Here is a 20,652-nt window from a genome sequence, read left to right as displayed (position 1 = left end):
TTTGTGGTTTCTGAATTTACACTAGCAAGCTTCCCTTTTCTGGCCTTTAAAAATACTTAGATGAAGTAGCCTCTTAGGTCCAGTAGCTGGAGTCTTGAAAGGAACCCAGTTTAAGCAGCCTTTCTTGGGTACAAGATAAGCAGAGAAGAGAGATGCAGTGGAAAAGACATGAAGTGCCATGTGATCGCAATGTCAAAGGAAAAAGAGGAAGAATTTGGGCCAGACTAGGAAAAAAAAGCAAAATGTGGGGACTGATGTGAAGACATTGTAGCTGGTGATGGCAGACAGGGAGAGTTCAGGGAGAAAATTGAGCTTGGAAGCCAAGTGAATGAGTCCACTACCTTGCTTGCAAAAGGAAAAAAACCACTCAGAGGTCCAAGAAGAGAAGCAAGTGAGATAAGAGACATGGCAGGTTCAACAACCTGAGGCACATGATCCAGGTCTTTGAATCTCAGTTTTCCCTACATTTTCAAACCTCACAATTCCCCAAGTTCATTTTATCACTATCCTTCTTTCCTTACCCCTCATGTTGTCTGCTTCCTTTCCTTCAGGATCAGAAGATGCAGAAAGCACAGGCATCTTATCTCCTTCCAGTACTCTTCATAATCCAGGGAATATCCTTCCTCTTTGTTCACAGCCTTCAGGTGACTGGACAAACCTGGCTTCCAGGTCACTGACAGATATAGGAGGGCCTGCTCTGACTCGCCTGCCTATCCTGCAAGAGTTATGCACACCCCAAGGGGCAAAATACACAGAGCACCTGCCCTCTGCAGCAAGATCAGTGTGTGAGTAGCTCACCTTGGATGCTTTCTCCCAGGTTCACTCTGCAATTTAATCTAGGCTATACCCCAAGACTGGTACTAAAGAACATTCTGTGTTGTTCATGGTGTCCTAGTTTACAGATTAGCACCACCATGTTGCAAGTACTCCCATCCATTTGTAGTAATGACTTGCTATTTTAGAATGCCTTTTAGCTGATGATCTCTAGACACTTTCTGCACATTACCACCCCTGACAATGACAGACTTGTGATTATTCATTTGCAGTTAAGGAAACAAATACAACTCAGGCCAGTGACCTGAGCTATCAAAAAGCCATCTAAGACGTAACAGTTCTGCTCAGGAATAACTGAACAAACCTAGAGAACAAATTAACTCTTCCAACTACTAGACATGATTGATTTTGCAACATTTGCCTTCTAAACCATTTAATTCTCTTAGTTTGTTTACTTCAGTGGCAAATATACAACAAATCTCTAGCCATAGGGCTCCTAATTGCAGTCTTATTAATACTGCCAGGCTAATAGCTGCTGATGTCTTATGTTTTAAAGTACATTTTATAATAAATAAGGGTGAAGAAAGACATTTGATTTCTGTAAGAATGTGGAAAGGGTTACAAATAAGCTAAACTCCAACACTTAATCATTTTTTGCCTTGTTTGAAGCTTTAACTAAAGGTGCAGTTCTTTTTTCTTTCTCTTTTTAATAACTTTGCTTCGGCTTTGAAGTTTCTGTAAGCTGAGGGTAGCTTATCAGAGAAGTCCCTGAGAATGAAAGATGCTTAAATAGGGCTACAAGCGAATGAGATGAATTTCAGTCTTCCTACGAGGAGGCTGAGCTCTTCAGTGTAAGGCACATACATATTCAATCTCAAGGCAGAAGAATGGATTTAACTACAGTGGATAATGCACAAAAATCCATCCTCAGAACCCTCATCTCAAAGGCTTTGCTCATGATGAACTCCCTATTTCAGATTGTTAGTGGCTCACAAGAGAGAAGGAGACATGCCCTTTTCTTTGGGGCTTGATTTAGACATTGCAGTACAGTTTTGTACAAGAGGGGATAACACCTTTAACTCCTGAAGATTTAATACCTACATAGGGAAATTATACACACAGCCGTGTCAACCTATCTGATATCATTGTATTTCAAAGCAGTCTGGTTTTGTCTGGCTAAAGCATGCAGCTTATCTGTTTTGTTATTGTAATTTTTAAGTAAAAACAGGAGAGAATTACCAAAACATTTATTTATTTTTTATTAAGATAACAGTTTAAACTGGTGCAGCAATACTATGGTAGGGTTCATAGTGGTTGCATTATAACAAATCAAAGCAACCTTCAGGGTGTGGGGGGACATCCAGTATGCAAGTGGAAAATGTATCAGATAATGACCCCATTTTGAGCCTCACAAGCACAACTGGGCCAGGCAGTTTTCCAACCCTCCTGTCAGCTACTCTTGTGAGTTGTTTGACTTCGTTCTGTTTAAGAAGAGTTTGTCTGCAAAAGAAAAGTCATATTTTGCTCACTCAGCTCATTTTGACCAATAAGTCAGGCAGCGCTGACTAACACAAGTAGTTTGAGTGTAGACATGGTGTGTTAATGAGAGGCTGGAGGGAGGCTAGGAGCAGGAATACCTTCTGCCATGGACTGCCTCAGGGTGAGTTATGGTGTCTCAGATTTGGGAAATAAATTTCCTAAACATGCTAACTCAACCAACTAAGAACCTATAACTTTACAGTGAGAACAGAAATTCCACTATTAAAAAAGGAACTCTTTTTATGTAATAGTTTAATACGATTTTATTTTCCTGTTAACTTTGCTTAGTGAGGAAAGTGCAACATTTTCAAAGAAACAAAAATGACTTAACTGGCATCCAACTCCATTTTCCAAAATTGACTATTAGTCCCCTTACAATAGTCTGCTTAGAGCCTATGTCATGACTGAAAATTGAAATTCAGTTCTTAATGCACCATCAAGCACCTAAAAACTCTACACAGTAAAACCAAGTTGTACTTTTACTTCCCCTGCTCTCATACTTAACTCATGGATTTACAGTAGACCTCAGCATTGCTTTACAATGTTATGATAATTAGCACCCTTTCAGACCTACTCACTCCTTGTTAATAATGCTGCTTTGTTACTGTGAGTTGAATCCTGTTTGTCATGAATGATGGAAAAATTCCTTTTAGCTTCCACAAGAAGAATTTTAAGCTGACAGCTACAAGATTTTATTCTGGTTGTTGCAATCACATGACATAATATGCGTTTTTTAAAGATAAATGGAATACCTTTCCATATGCATGTGTTCCCCACAAAACACTGTCCCTTCTTCTTTGGTGCAGGTAGAACCACATACATTCTTACAAATGTATATTTTGTGCGTATGTATTCATTTATATAAGGATTAATTTAAAGATACTCTATGCCATTTAATATGGGGGTAATTTTGCAGATGATATACACTGCCAAACTTGAAGAAAATTACAATAAAGGAGAGAAGAGAATGAAAATGTCTTTGTACGTATTAGTGTTTGTGATCACATTGCCTACAACCACCATTTTTTTTTCAATTTATCTGCAACAATTTTAAATTCTTATTATTGTTACACAATTTAATCATTTATCAGATCAGGTCAGAATCTATTAGACTACATGTGATTACTAAGACTAATTACTAAAGCATCACTACTGAACATTAAGGTAACTACATTTATTTCTATTGATTTTAAAATAACCGAAAGACAAAGTTAAACATGTTCCACAATATTTCCCTTTTTAAATTAGGAAGTTAGTGCCTCAGTAAAACCACAACATTTTGAACTATAATTCCCTCTCTTGTAAAGGAAGCAAACTCCTGTGTTTAAGTGGACTTAATGACAATTATCCTATTACTGCCTTAATTCCACAATAGGAATAATACGATCTGACCATGGTCCTCATACTTTGTCCCACTGAAATTGTGGTTTGAAATTTGGTGACACTGAAGTAATTTAAGTATATGCAATGATGTCACTGAGGTTAAACACATCGATATTGTGTTTATCCACTTCTGATTTTGGAATTACAGAGTTTACTCTGCATGGCTTGAAGTAATGAACACACCAGCTTACCCACTTCTTACTCACTATAGTATCCTTACAGCCAAACTGGTGACACTTTGATCAGATAAGTGGGTGGTATGGTGGATGGAAAACTGGCTTGACTGCTGGCCTCAAAAGGTGGTGATCAGCAGTGCAAAATCCAACTGGCAGGTGGTTACTACTGGTGTCCCACAGGTGTTGATAATGGGGGCAATACTGTTTAACACCCTCATTAACAACCTGAATGATAGAATAGAAAGCATTCTCAGAAAGCCTGTGGACAAAACCATGTTGCAAGGAGCAGTCAATATACTGCAACAGACAAAATACTGGAGGGCAGGGCTGCTACTCAGCTGAACAACTGGACAGGAACCTCAAAGTTAACAGGCAAATGTGAAGTCCTGCAGCTGGGAGGAAATAACCACACGCATCAGTACAGGTTGTGGGACAACTGGTTGGAGTGCAGGTTTTCAAAAGAAACTCAAAGCCTAGGGGTGCTAGTGGATGAGTTGAATATGAGTCAAAAATATGCCCTGGCAGCAAAGGCTGACCACATCCTAGGCTGTATTACATGGAGTCTAGCCACAAAAATGATTCTTCATATAGACTCAGATGATTCTTCCTCTAGCTTGCATGAAAAGTATTGCACCCAGTTTTGGTCTCCCCAGTACACGGTAAACACTGCAACAGTGGAACAAGTCTAGTGGAGCACCACAAAAATAGTCAGGGGGCTGGAACACATGGCATGCAAGAATGGCATTTGCCGGCACTAAGAAGGTTAAGGAGAGATCTTACTGCAACTACTTAAGGGATGGTGTAAAGAAGATGGAGTCAGGCTCATCTTGGAGTTTTATGACTCTTTCAACCAATATAATGAGTGTGTTTTAAAACACGTTCCTTAATTTCATGAAATATAACTGCAAGCAGAATTTGCTTACTCAAATCATTTCAGCTAGTATCCACACAAATTTCTTGGTATATGTATCCCAGGCTGTTAGTACGTAAGGCTGCCTATACAGAAATGTAAATTTTGACCTTCATTGTTGATGCCTTCCCTGCACATTCATCAGGGTTTACAAAAAAGCCCCACCAGTGACAAGGTAGATTTTATTTCCATTTCTTTCTATAGGGCAGGTCTCCGTATTCGTCTGAAAATTCTCAAAATGGTCTCTTTGGCGGTGGTTCTGCATTAAGCTTGTTCAAAGTTTTCAATCTGGAGTACTGGAGGGGTCACATCTAAAATATTCAATTATTTGGTTTCTTAAAAAAATGACTTCAATTATAAGCTTTAACAAAGTGCTGTATTCTTTTGTCATAATGCGATCCTTCAAATTGCATTATGCATACTATATTTCTACACAAAAAGCATGGATTTAAATAGTAATGCTTTCTTAGATCAATTGCTGAAGTCTAATCTATCATTATAAAGTATTATACATTTTATATATATATAAATTGCTAACTCTAGGGGGTAGTCATTGTATCTTTTTCATGTTTGCACGATCTTTTGCACAATGCAGCCACAAGAGGAAGCAAAAGGAAAATGAAAAACATAATACTAAAGATGATATCAGTAATACCAGATTTCACATAATTTCATAGAGATGCCATGGAGAGATCAATGGGGCTTTGAAGATGATTCTAAGGGTTCTCTAGGCTTTCCTTGGGAGGAAAACTTCTTTATTTTGTTTAATTGAGCCCATCGAGATATTAAGTACCAGAATCACAGTCTTACCTTATGGAATTATGATAATAAGGCCCCTCAGCAAATTGATTATTTCCTCACTTATATCAGATGATTAGGATTTGTTACCCTTTTAGTATTTTGTCACTGTGTATTACAAAACTGTTGCTACTCCATCCTAGCAGTTATACGCATGAAACAACAGACTTGGATTCTTTTTTTTTTTAATTGCTTGTGAAGTAGGGTTTCCAGCTGATTAATCTGAAACCTATTCAACTAGTATTCAACAGAAGAACCCCAAAATGAGCAGAAAGCTAACATAGTGGCACTGCTTCCAGCCATCCAGGACAGCATGTTCAGAGATAGTACGCACAGCTAAAGGTACACTATAAAGGCAGACAAGAAATGCAAGAATTCATTTGTAAAGGCTGCTGCTATAGGCTATTGTTCTGCTTTCTGTAATCAGGAGGATATTTGAAGTTTTAATAATAATATCTGAAACAAGAGCCTTTAACAGTAAAAAACATAATAAATGATGTAAACAACTGGTCTATGCCTCAGTTTTTACCAGCAGCCAAATCCTACATCAAAGTACTTCATGAAGAGCAATTATTCTGTAAGCAAAACAGCGGCATCTGAAGATGCCATGCAGAAACCAACCAGTATGAGACTAAACTGCCTTTTTACAACCGTCAAAGACTAAACGAACACAGCTCCCATATTTTGGGAAGGAATACATATAACCCATCAGAGAAATGCAGTCACCTTCTTTGTGGACTGGGGCTACTATTAACAACTAGGAATGTTAATGGTCAGGAATGGAAAAGAAAAACTACATTCAGTTTAACTACATTGAGATTTGGATAAAACACCAGTTATAAGAATGCAGATATCAGTACTACTTCCTAATCTGGCATTCCTTGCAAAACTACTCCCTGATTCTTTTATCTTTGCCATACTGCCCTTGGAAAATCAGACATTTTATGGTTCAAATGTTTAGCTAACGGATGATGATGAACATCTTTGTTGCATACCCACAGGTATTCTACACCCGTGCTAGCCTTTTTCCTTTCTCAGCTCCATGTTTAACAGCTTCCTTTGAAACTACAGTGCCCTAGACCCATTCCTAAGGTCTTCATGTACAAGAAGAATTTTTTACTTTACTCTATCAAATGATAATTCACTTGCCATATTCTACAGTTTTTCACTGATGTATCATGGGAAGGATAGGAGTTCTAGTTTCTTCAGGGAAATGTGCTTTTAGTAAAAAAATGCCATATATGTAATTTCTATCATTTGAAAATGGCTTAAATTGATAACAATTCCAGGAGAGAAAGGTATTTTGCATCTTATGTAGAATAAAATTATCTTACTGTTCCATGAATTGAAGATGATACACAATAGGCTCGAAACATCTGTTTTGATACACTTACCTGTTAATGTACATCTGTCACAAAAATTCGATTTTTGAAACTGCTTTGCAGATACAGAATAATTCCTCATGGATTTAAAGGTACTCTTAAAATTACTTTGGCAGTTTAAGACATTTGCATTTCTACTGTTGCATGTTTAATGCAATATGCAACTGAATTATATGCACTTTTTAGATCAGAACTCTGAATTCCCAGAAGTAGCACTTCTCAGCATGAACACACTGAGAAACAGACATGAAAATTAATATTGAATTGTTTGAAATGTCAATTTTCTGAGTGAGAAGTGCATACAGTTCAATTTAATTGCTTTATACCGTGTGCAGAAGACCAGAACCAAACGGAAATTGTTTATCATCTCAAAATGTAACATACAGGTTGGGGCACTTACTTATGTGTGAAATGCACATCAGAGAGGTGAGAAGGTACATCAGTTGTCTGCTTATTTATTTATTTAGTTTTTATGTTTGTTTTTGTTGTTTTTCTTTTGGCAGTCAAACTGAATCTAGGTTTTCCTGTTGCAATATTGCAGGTGACTCTCTCGAGACTTTGGCATTTAAAATATAAATGCCAAATATAGATGCCAATATATTTTCTAGGCATTTCTGCAGTTTATTCTACTGTGAGGAAAGAAAGGTTGACCTGGGGCTGTGTTATATGGTTAGTATTGTGAAGCATCTTGATCTTATTTTATGGAGAAGAACTGCTGTGTGTTTCTTTGACTATGGCATTACAATAAAAACCCCATCTCCGAAAGTGGTATTCTGTGATATGCTAGACCTGAGCCTGTATTCAGTTCTTTCTGTTGCTTTGAGTGGTAACAAAAAATTGCAGTGCTTTTTCACTAATTGTCCTTGCAAAGCCTAAGCTAATTAAAGGGGAGCAAGACAACTTATTCTGCATTATCAAAATAATTTCTTAAGATTCTACCTGCTTATCTTTAGTCTCCCAAAAGCTAGTCATCAAGTCTCTGGCTACTGCTCTAGGTTCTCACCCAGGATTCGTTCCACCCTAAGATCCAAGACTCATGGTGACAAAGGGGTGACTGGGGTGAACACCTACATGTGCTGTTTTCTCTCTGCAGTCTATAGCAGAAACCTACCTAACTAGCTTAAACATCACATTTTTATATGGTTCATGGTAGAGAGAAATTGATCCAAATCCATACTGCCGTACTTATGCAGTAGGGATGTTCAGATGTAAAGAAGACTTAATATAGTCTTAAAAATGCCTGATCGTGACTTTTATCTTAAAAACGAGAATTCAGTTTTACCAACTCTGTTTTTCTCCCTAAATCTCTTCACTTGAGAATGCTATTTAATAAGAAATGACTGAGGAAGGAAACCTTTCCTATCCTCTGTAACTGCCTGGTCTGCTTGCCAGAAATATATTTGAGATAAAACAGAGCAAAAGGCAATGCACAAGTGGCTGAAGGCACATGAAATGTCAAAATCTCCTTGACACAAAGCTTTTACACTCTAATGGAAAAATATTTAACATTTAAACTTCTATCAGTTTAAGTTCTCAGCTAACTTATGTATACAACATTAGAAAACAGGCAGTCTAAACTTTGCCATAGAGGTGTTATAAAACTTCAAAGCTAAATCATGTGTTTAAATAATATTCTTCTCTTCACTGATACAAAGTAAGGAGCATGAGCTATTAATGCATGACCATCTTTTCCATTTCCTAAATCAACTTCTTGATGACAACCTCTTTTAATTCAGGTATCTGTTTATTGTAATATATGTTTTGCACAGCTCAACTACTAAACATAGAAAATGAAGTGCAATAAAAAAGGACACAAATTGAACAAATAGTGGTATATATTCTTTCTTCAACTTCTGAAAAAATGTCTACGGTTTGTGATTAACACCTTCTGGCATCTTGTGCATCGTGAATTTATGTCAATTTAACATTTCAGTGACTAAGCTACTTTATAAGTCAATTAAAAAATCAATAAAAAAATCGGTGACTCAGCTTCTTGCAGATGTATATGTTACGAATTCAAAAGTGTTGACATTTAAAAAGGAAAGGAAACTGTGTGTATACACTCTAAGTGAGATGAAAACTGCATATTTGATATAATCACCTTCCAATCTATCACTGTATTCTCTATCAATATACATTACTAGGACTTAGAATTTTTATAGCTTTTTTTCTTGTAACTAAAAAAGTAAATACCTTCTCCACTTGGATTTACTACAAATTTATGGTATTAAAGAGTGGCCGTGTTCTAGGATAGAAGAAACCCACGTAGCTATTTATGCTCCAGAAGTCACATTCTGCTGTTAAAATGCAAATGCTTGTTTTTGACATGTTTTCAGCCAGCAGCTGAAAGCAAATCTTTCCAAATGTGAATCAATATCACACTTTGAAATAACATACGTGACCCTGCTCTGAGTGCAAGGCTGGGCTGGATGACCTCCTGAAGTTCCTTCTAACCTGAATTATTCTATGAGTCTAACAATTCATTAGAGTTGTGAACTCTTGATACATATTTCAACCAAACTTACTCAGATTTAGCAATAAAACTTTGAACCAAACACTGTGTACTTCAGACACTCAAATACATATACACTGCTCATGAGATGGCAAGACATACACTCAGCAGCAATTTACACGTTCCCCCCCCTTTTTTTTTTTTAATTTCTCAACAGTGGCTGGGCAGTAATAAAGGGTGAGATTCATCTTATCATATTAATTAAATCACTTTCTGAGAGTTTCTCTTTGTCTGTCAACTGTAAGGGAGTCTAATACAGGTATATTACATGGGATACTAAACTTATAGATACCTAGCAAGACTAAGCAGGTTCCAACACAAGCTGAGCAACAATAAAATTGATATGTTATCTTTATAACTAACTGTATTATCAGCAGATGAGTAGTGAATTGAGAATAATTCAGTACTGACACCTTATAGCCTGGAACAAGTATTAAAAATGACCCTCCTTTGCATGCCCTGTTTCAGGACTTGATTCAAAACTTTGTGAAGGCAACTGCACTTTTACCACTAACTTATTTGAATAATGCTTTTGCAATGATATCCACAAAAGTGATGTCTTAAGTACTGCAGCACTTTAATTTACCCCCTCACTAGAATCTAGAGACCTGAACAGATACATGGCTTCTCCACATACTATAAAGGAAGAGATATATAAGGATACAGCTCCTGCATAGGTCAGTAAGTCAACAAAAACCATTAGGTGAAATTGTCCTCCTTTTTTCCAAGGGTGAGTGACCAAAATACTTCTGGTTTCTTAAGACATCTTTTATTTAACCACAAAAATATAGCCCAAGTGGCCACAGAAATTGCATGAGTGGGGCTGTTGAAATAATAGTGCAATATTTCTCTCAATCACCATTGGCCCAGAATCACATTAGAAATCACTGTCAGGATAAGGACAAGCTGACAGAAAGACCTGAAGCACAAAACTGTGCACTGAAAGCATACAACAGGCAATATCAACTGTCAAACATTTCCAAGGCCCACAGTACTACTTCCCTCAGCTGTGGCACTGCTGGGAGAGAGACAACGTTGATGAACCTTCCCATGGGGCGCACTTTTGGGAAGCAACATAGAACGGGTGCTATTTTGTACAGATGATGGTCCTGAAATGCAAGTGGAAAATGAATATGACCTGAACATGACCGGGCAGTATGCCCAAGGAGGGAAAAACAGGTGCTGGATTAGCTAGTATCAGTACGAGATAGGCTAAGCTTACCGTGTCTTCATCTCAGTGTGGTTTAATTTTGGTGAGGAGAAAGATGAATTTGCCCACTGTCTGAACCTTCAACTAGAGAGCACGTGGCACAATGTAGAACTGATGGAGAAGGAGAAAAATGAGGGTCGTTTTAAGGACGGAGAGCATGTCCTAAATGAAACCCAGGAAGAAGAAATCGCTATGAAAAAAAAGAAAATGCTATATGGGGATGGCTGAGAAAAAGTTCAAGAGAAGGCTGTCACCAAACTTTATCAATGTAACAACACACCTGATAGATCTGTGACAAAACCAAAATAGATTGGTAAATTCGACAAAGTCTAGAAAGAAATTTGTGGTCATTTTGTTTGTTTTGTAGTTTGGTACAGGTGAGTCTGAATTTTAGCAAGCTTTCTGATATATTTGCCAGATGCCTCCACACTGATTTATGGGTTGTTTGGCAGCAGCAGAAAGAAATATCACATTCTGTGGCATATATCAGTAAAAATTTGTCAGCTGGGAATGGAACCACAGCACCACTGAAAAGAAATGCGATTATACCTACAGAATCTTTACTGTGTATACAGACGGACAATTAACCTTTAAAAAAGGTTATCCTAAGGCGAAAAACCCAGTCTGTGAGGTAGAGTTTGACACTGCAAGAATATGATGCACAAACTGAAACTTCAAAGAGGCACTATAAACAGGATGCTGATTCTACTTAGTTAGAAAGAGCTCATGTGATGAACACTAACAAGCCCCTCCTGATCCCTCCTTTCCATAGCAACAGTGAAGGTATCTCGGAACATGTGGAATTCCAATATTCACAGAACCAGACTGCCTACAACAAGTTGAAATCCTTGACAACTGCGGATGTTCAGCATTTATGAAAATCAGATCTATGATGTGACCAATTCACTATAAAATAATAATGAACAAGAGAAATAGTGACCATTATTACCGTTTCTTTGAAGTTCAGTGATAAAAGCCAAAGAAATAAATATACAAAGATCGTAGCTCAAATGGTTCAGGAACTGTAGTCATACCTTCCCTATCGTATTGGCATGTTTGCAGTTTTTCTAAACTGCAACAAATTTGTTTTGCAATTATAAAGTACAATTCCCCAGAATCACCCCACGAATAATTTAACTCTGAGCAGCACTGCACAGTCATAATCATCTGGCAAGATAAATAAAACTATTAGGTGATTATTGTCAACAGACTTTTTCTGTCTTTTTAAAATTCTTCTTTGTTTACATCACATGTTCTCTGAATACTCCATAAAACGTTAACATTTGGAAGCTATGCAATTTTATTATCCATAATTTGATGAGTATTTTGTATGGCATGTCATATTAAAAGACAGCTCTATTTTCACACGTTTAGCTTTACATTCCTAAATGAAATTTGCATATTCAGAAAGGAAATAAAAAAATTTCAATTATAAAATGAAAATCACAGTACGGAAAAGCTAACCAAAGCCTAATTCATAGCATTAGAAATCATGTTTACACTCAGTAAATTTGACTGTAAAATATTTTGTGCAATGTCAATAAGTAAATAAGAGATTATAGAAAAAAAAATGTGAATGTGGTTTGTGAACCCTATACAGAAAGTCCCATAAAAAAAGGACTAAGATGCTGAATAGAGACTATTACATGCTGAAGACTGAAAGTGGAGGTGGGATCATGAGACAAAATGAAAAGATCATCAGTTATTCACCCAGATTAGATGGACTGATATACTGGCTTCAGCAGTGATTTCTACTTTAAAATTCCTAGACAACAACAGAAAAAACAAAACACAAAAACAAACCACACGTGTGGCATCTTGCTTCCTGAAGGCTGAAAACAATACATCAAACAACTCTAATTTCATGCCAGTTTTATCAACTGTAACGTGAGCAAAAGCTGACCAAGTAAACTGGTCTGGCATGTGAAGAAAGCATCAGTCTGGAGTTCAATTCCTGGGTAATCCCAGCAGGTTTACACTATTCACCAGTCTCTACCTCTATTTGCTTTACAACATTTTATCAGTGAAGTTGTCACTAGTTTGTAAAATATGTGAGGAGAGTGATTGCCTTGTTTTAACAAGTTGCAGAGCACTGCTGCAATGAAGCGCTAACCCTGAGATAGCACTGAATATAAATAATAAAGCATTATGATCAAAGTTTCTATTTGTGGAATTCTGTAATTAAAGGCAGAGGAGGATAAGTATGCTTTAATGATAACAAATTAAGTAGCTAGCAAAAATGAAGAAAAATACACCCTTAATGTACAGTGGAAGTAGAAATGATTTTGTCATGAACTGTTGAAGTAATTCAAACCTAAGAAAGGGATTATTTTTCAAAGACAGAACATGAAAATAGAAATTTGATGATTCATATCATTGGGATGAATTTCAGGTAAAACCAAGCCAAAACAACAACAACAAAAATAAACAAAATAATAATATTAATAATAATAATTAAAAAAAAAACAACAAACAAAAACAAAAAACCACAAAAAAACAGAAAACCAAGAAGACTGCTTACCATACTATCAGAATTCAGAAACAGCAATGATTTATGTAAATTATTGTTTTCTTCCTTAACTGCACATATTTGAAAATTAAGTATCTCCCTGTTTTCTTGCTGGAGATACTAATATGCCCAGTAAATTCCTGGAACCATCTTTAAAGTCCATGATTTGACACTTCATAATATTACTTGCAATAGAGAATCTGAGGATCGGGGTGGCTGCTCTGCTCATATTCTTGATCTGGAAATTGCAAGTGCTACTGTCAGCCTATGAATGAAGTGCTAAATCAGAACGAAGCCATTATTCTTCTTCTGGAGATTACAGTATGACAAATCATAAAATGTTGCATGATGTTTAATTAATTTAACAATTCCTTGCAATATAGCATTAAGCTGTCACATAAAATATGAATATAACACATTAGAGAAAGAATTAAAGAAATTATGTTAGAAATGTGAGAATAATTGCTTTCATTGTGCTTATCCTGATGTAAGGTAAAAAAAAAATATATACAGAAAATAGAGACAGTTTGGAAAGAACATACCTATTAACTCCTTATTTCTGACATCTAAGGCCATGTTTCGTAAAGCTGTAGCTACTGCACACACCACCCGGTCGTTGTCTATTCGAAGCAGTTCTACCAGGATTGGCAGTCCTTTTTCTTTGCGGACAGCAGCGCGGATATACACTGACCACTGTAAAGACACATGGGAGAGCATGAAGAAGAAAGTGAGAAATGCATCCAAGATAGCAAGGCATCTGAGGTTACAGAGTAAGGCGTAACAGAAGCATGTGGATGTAAACTCTAAAGAGAGGAAATAATTGTGTTTATGATGCCAGGCGAATACTTGATTTGGAAATCCGCACTAATTTTTTATGGTGGCAGAGGAATTAATTGATGAATTTACTTGAATCCTAGCACACTTGGTTACATTTTACAGCCCAAGTCTTTGGAAAACTTGCTTTGCAGCAGCATTTGCTATGCAACATCTAATGTTGTTTGTTCACTGCTAAAACAACATTTATATTACAAAATATATACTACTAAGTAAGTTCAAGAGGTCTGAGAATTTCATTGCTGTGATCATAAGAATTAATCAGTAAAAAAAAATCTGGAAAATGATTTTATAATTTCTCTTGTGATTGCCAACTTGTTCAAGAAAGAAAAATGAGACAACTATACATTTGATTTTTGGCACCTTCCACCTAACTGGAAGACCACCGTACATCAAGGAGTTAGTAATTCACATACCAGTTGACCTGAGCAGGTGCAGGCCAGGGCAGTGCCATGCTGCACACACCATTTGGCTACAGGATAAACTCAGCAGCTAGTCATAACAGATGAACTTGTATGCACCTTCCACTTGGCACCTGATGACACCACTGACATGTCTTTGTCTTTATCTTAAAGTGAAGCAACATGTCCTTACATGAATATCCCCCCCCGCCCCTTTTTTTTGGACAGTGGAAGTGATGAACAGAGTTGTTTACTTCTATGAAAATCCTCAAAGAGATCTAAATAATATCATGCCAGTGAACCTCTTCATGGATGGGATCTGCACAGTGTGCCATGCCCTGAACAGGAGGTCCATTCATGGCTGTACAACCTGCGGTTCCCAGCATCTGAAGGAACGAAAGTTTAACTATACTATCCACTTCATTCTACTGTTAGCTCCAGAAGCTAGAAAAATGCAAACATGATGAAAACTGTGATGTTGTGTTTTTAAAATCTATGGTTATTGCCAAATTTGACACCTGCAGGATGTGCAGGTTGACTTAGCACAGCCCACTTTGAAACAAGCCATCTATTAGGCATACGCTCCTTCCAGTATTTTGAACTCTTCTCTCAAATTTTCATATAGTCCAAATTCACATTCCTTGTACTGATACCTGGAAGGAATTTACTGAAGCAGAGCTTTTTCCTCCTTTCAGCATCCTATGGCATGGATGCTTATCGTGTCTTCATACTGGGAAGGTAAAGGCAAAGTTCTGGAACCCCTTGGACTTTGAAATGTTTCAAATATTTCAGAAACTCGGATGCCTTAGCATTTTCAGATCATGGTGACCTTTCTCTTTTGACAAAACCTTAAAGAACAGTTACCTCGCACCTTAATGAACAGTTAGATCACAGCAGTGTTCTTCCAGAAACAGAAAGAGTAAAAAACAATTCAATGACATAAAGCATTAGAAAAAGGAAAGCACACTCATTACCAGCAGATCATGCTTAACCTCTGTATATGGAGGCCATATACTTATCACAGTTCAGGTGCTCACTTTAAAAAGCTAGTATCTGTTTATACTATAGACGGGTGCCCCTGAGCAGCAAAACAAAATGAATTTATGATAACAACAGCAGAAACAGGGACAGGCAAAGGCTGCAATGTTGCGATATTTGGAGTACAAATTCATTTCAGGTAATGTGACTCGGGGGAAATTGGGAAAAAGGATAAGAAAACAGCATTTAAAGAATATTATTTTATTATTTCTCCTCTGTAGTAAAGATGCATACCAAAAACTATCTGGCTGGACTTTGCTGTAGACAACAGGGATAATGGTTACAATAAGCTTTCAAGTCAGGTAAATGGGATGTAGGATTCTCAGCATCACTGAACACAATAATGTAGTATGTCTAAAATGTAAATGTGCCATCATTTTCTGCAGCAAAGCAAAGAATAGCTCTAAGGTGAGAGAATATAAACAAATGGTAGCAGGATTCGGGACTGACCTTATTCTATGCTTCTCTAGCATCTTCTCTACAACTAGTGTGTGGGATCATGAGATATAAAACAAAACAAAATCTTAAGGATCAGTGATTTTAATTTAAAGTATCTGCTGAAAGAACAGTATCTTTCCTAGAACTTGATTTTAATGGGATATTAAATACAAAAGACACCATGAAAACCCCAAAGTAATCTTGAGTTCCTTTTTTTTAATAACCATGCATATACCTGACAGTTAAATATGCTGTTACCTGCAGCTGGGTGTACCCAAAGCAATAACTCTTTGCACTTAAAAACTCCCATCCCTGTGTTTTCTATGCTTCTCCTAGGGAAGGCTGCCAGTGTGTCTGCTGCGATTATATGGGAACTGCCAGTGTGAGAGTTCGAGCTTGCAGTGAAGTTGTCCTGAGAATGTAGTGAGCCTCTCTGGTTGAGGAGCGAGTTCAAGCTAGCAGGCAGCATATTGAGAGATGCTGTTGTTCATTGTAAAAGTACATCCCAGATTTAGAGCTTTCAGTATGGATTACATGAGGAATCAGTGGGAGTGGTTTTTTTTTTTTTTTTTTAAAAAATTATTTATGTCTGCTCCATACCAGAGAGAATCTAAAATGATTTTATTGAGCTTTCACTGTATTATAAAACCCCCCATATTAAAACCTCCATGAACACTTTTCCTTTGAACTTTTAGCTACCAAGGGAAAACACAAGCACCTGTTTTATGAAAGACAGGCTTACAACAGACTTCTTGGTTGTTGCATTTTCATCATCTATTCCAAAACAAAAGTCTAAAAGAAGCAGGCGGAGATAGGAAATAAATTAAGAAGAATATATACTTTTTAACCTTGGAGGGAGCAAAAGACGTTGTAGGAAAAACACTGAAATAATTCAGTATGAAAAAAAAGAAAATATATATCCCTTCACTGAATAAATGACATGCAAGTCTTCAGTACATGTAATGTACCAATTAATTTGATCGTAATAGTCAATAATATGGCTTCCAAGTTTTCATATGGGGAAAGTTCCAGCTATAATGTTTTACAGATGCACATATGCACGTGCATAAATAAAACAATGGTCGAAAGACAGAAAAGTATGCGTGAAACCTCTCCTCTCCCCTGCACATTCCTCTTCCCCCCCTGGCTCTCTTTTCTGAAAGTGGAAAAGAGTGGCGAGGATGCCATCTGCTTCGGAAAAGTTCACAGGCTCCTCATGGCAAATCGCTATCATTTTGGCTCTGTTTCAAGTCAAGCACCTTAGGCAGAAAGACAGAAATGTCTATTAATTGTTTCAACAGTCTCCGGAGAACTTTCCATTTCGCAAGTGGTAGGAACTGTCTGTGTCTCTTTCCTTAAACTGCCAATTAGGACAAGTCTCTGCAAGCAATTATGCTGTGCTCTGTGTATTTCAGGAATACTCAAATTGAGATGCCTCAAAACTGCTATTTTATTCTCTCAGAGAATGGAAAAATTGATTCACTCTTGCGTATAGTGATAATTCTTTTGTTTGCCTAAAGCCATCATGAACATTCCTACATTTCCACATTGCAGGTCAACTGCTAATATGAGCTCAGTGGAGTATAAAAGAAAGAGATGAAAAATCATAAAAAAGAAAAGAGACAAAGGGTTTGTGGCCTATTGGTAAGTGAGGCACTCTGCCAATACACTTAATCATCCTGTTACTCCACAAATCAGCGGCGGTGTCAATGATCAAATACCTGTTCAGTTTGTAAAGAGAAAGGACTCCTATGGGAACAGCGCACACTTCAGATAGAACAAGGAAACAAACAAAATCATTATTGCTGCATCAGATTGCAGCTAAATTATCAGAGACAAGCACAGGAGCCACAATCTGTGCACGAATAGTCTTTACCGATAATTGAATTCGGACAGCATAACTACTATACATCACTTTGAAGGTATCTAGTGCATCTCTACGTCTACTTTCATTAGTAGTTTCTCTTTTATTTTTGTCATGGTAATTAAGAAGAAAAATACAGTAACCTGGAAAATTATTTCCTAGTTTGCCACAGTTATTATTATAAAGGACCCTTTCCAAAGCTGAATGCCTGTAGGGATTAAGATTACATTACATTAAAATTCAACAAAAGAGTAATTCATCTGAATCAAACTTATTTCTCTTTTAAAGAAAAATTTAAAAGCATTTAACAAGTTAACTCCTTCTAGTGTTTTATATGGTTTTCTATATTCTCCTGTAAGTCACTGACAGAGGAGAACAAACTAAAAGTGAACAAATGCCTAGCACAAAATGAAAACAAAAAAGAAACCAAACCAAACCAGTCAAACAAACAAACAAACAAAGACCCCCAAGGAATGCCAACAATTGAACAGACTTGATATTTTGGACGAATTCACTTTCTTGCCACTGACATCAGTGTCATCTGAGTACCTTCAGAACATTTCAACATCATATACTCAGTTTTGACTAAAATCGGCATTGTATTGGTGCAGGTCAACACTGTGATGCAGAGACTCTGTAGAGATACTAATTGTTAAGGGGAACTGACAAGACAAAAAACACAAAATGAAAGCCAAATCAGGGCAGTAATCATGATGGAGCAAACCGAATTACCAACAGAACCAGGAAGATTAGAGACAGAATTTGCTATGATGTATTAACTGGTTACTTTCCTCTTGCTCCAGTACCTTAGTCAAGCTCAGAGAGAAATGTATAATAGGGTGGGTGAAAATACACAAATAAATAAATAAATGAAAACTTAAATGCTTGTAACAGAAGGCATCTTCAGTCTTTGAGAAAGATAAAGTTCAGAAGGAGCTGTCTTTGCACCTTGTCTTTCTTGATTCTGCAGTACAAGTGGGTAATTTGTATTCAAAATGATCTGAGAGCAATTACAATGACTTTTCTAAGTGTTGCACCTACTATCATTATAAAAGAAAGGCTTCGGGACAAAAGTGATGCATATCATGGGAAGAAAATTGACTGCGAATACTTATATACTGCACTCACATTACTATGCTGTGCTCCCATTCAACAAACTGATACCCATGCTGATCTCCCCATGATGTCTGTGATGCTGCTGTTTCCAGCAGCACGTCTTGTTCCTTGAATATCATCTTGGCCCTTGAATATTATTCTCCTTCCTACAGGGCTAATAGGCTTCTCTGTACTAATTCCTGCAGCCTCATCTATGCAGGAGATTCCATCCAGGTAAGAATTTCTGCTAGATTAATGCATTGATTCTTTAAAAAGCTTGTCTTTATGAATTTGCTGATGTGTTGTAAGTGGTCTTCTCCATCCTATCATATAAGAGTTCATAATACTAATACTTTACAAAAAAGAAAAGAAAGTCTTTTCACTGGAATCCAAAAAATATCCTCCTGGCACAGCCTGATGAAACTCTAAAGGATTAACATGTAAATAATTAGTCATCAGAAAAGCCTGGCAAGAAACCCACAATATGGCCTTGCCTGATAAGAGGAAGATTGATAACCTTGATGTCTGCTATTTTAGACAATAATTATTCATTATCTGCAAGTGTTTGGATGGCAAGGCGCTCCAAACTCTTTTCTTTCTACTCTTTGAAGTCACTGCACTGACCTTCTGACTGAATCAGTCCCTTTTATGTTTTCTGTTTCTTTATCTAATAATTTACTTAATAGAGCTCTTACTCCCTGGAGACTCAGATTTCTCTAGGATGGAATTAAGAAAATAAATGTAGTTGTTTGCCTAAGGAACAAAGACTGGTATCTCATCTAGCTATCTCAAGAGATCAGGCCGTTGACCCAGAAACCCCATTCACATGGGTTTTGTACCTGTTGGGGATCAAAGGCAGGGACATTCTGTTGTCTAACCAAAGAGCACTACAGGAGGCAGAAAGAACCAGAGGAATGTTCTGTCTTCATACTCTTGCAAGATTTAAACAGAGCAGCACTTGTTCCTGGTGTTACAGAGCTCAAGAGACTAATGGCTGCTCAGGAAAATGAAGCCAGCCATCCTGCCATTAAAGCAGATGCAAGAAGTGTTTATGCATTACCTTCACAAGTTATAGTAGCATATTAAAACAAAACAGGGTCATGTGAATGAAGAAATGAGGTTTTAGGGGTTTATCCAAACTAAGGACATTATACTTGTGGTGACAACGCTATTTTTAATTGTAAGTAAGAGAGAAAATAACATTGCAGGTGACGAGTTCACAGCAACAAAAATTTCTCTGGCAGATAAACTGACAGCAGCCTAAATTTAGCTGTCAGATATATATAGATAAACATAAAAATATACAGATATCTCAATATCTCCTTTCTTTCTGAGAGCAAAATTTTGTTCAGAAAGGACATAACCTTGGATTCTTGACATTGTTAACTACAGGACATTTTGAACACAACTTTTTACATGCTCAGTAGATAGAATGCATTAATAGCCTATTGACCAATGCGAAAACTAACAAGAACTTGCTTCTTCTTTTATTCCCACCATCCAAGGAAACGTACTGATGCCAGACTGTACATAAAAATAACTTTGGAGATTTCCTTTTACAGGACAAGTCTTGTAATGTTATACCTCATAATTTTTTGATATCCAAAGTATTAAAATGAATAATGATATGAGGTTGCAGAAAGGACTTCAAGTCTGAAGTGTTACAGTGACAGAAATTTCTTAATGAGTAGACGGGTGTCTTTGGAATGTAGCAGGGTGAGTCAGTAAACCTCCTGTTTCTATTTGTGGATACTCCACAAACTTGACAACACCCTAATTAAACATTAAG

General features: G+C 36.9%; 1 protein-coding gene across 12 annotated transcripts in view; it reads right to left on the bottom strand.

Moving 5' to 3' along the window:
* The window catches only part of CTNND2 (catenin delta 2), a 648,554-nt gene that overhangs the window by 58,017 nt on the left and 569,885 nt on the right, over positions 1–20,652 (bottom strand). For all 12 annotated transcript variants that reach the window (XR_010829527.1, XM_066992559.1, XM_066992566.1 and 9 more), the window contains one exon: positions 13,736–13,886. Coding sequence is in view for 11 of the 12 variants with exons in the window: in XM_066992559.1 (XP_066848660.1) it covers positions 13,736–13,886 (151 nt within the window). In the remaining variant the exon portion in view is untranslated. The remainder of the gene's footprint in view (positions 1–13,735; positions 13,887–20,652) is intronic.

The sequence above is a fragment of the Anser cygnoides genome, chromosome 2 (assembly GCF_040182565.1).
Source record: "Anser cygnoides isolate HZ-2024a breed goose chromosome 2, Taihu_goose_T2T_genome, whole genome shotgun sequence".
In the NCBI taxonomy this organism is placed as follows: domain Eukaryota; kingdom Metazoa; phylum Chordata; class Aves; order Anseriformes; family Anatidae; genus Anser; species Anser cygnoides.
The sequence above is the reverse complement of the archived record's forward strand: the minus strand, read 5'-3'. Positions and strand labels throughout refer to the sequence as shown.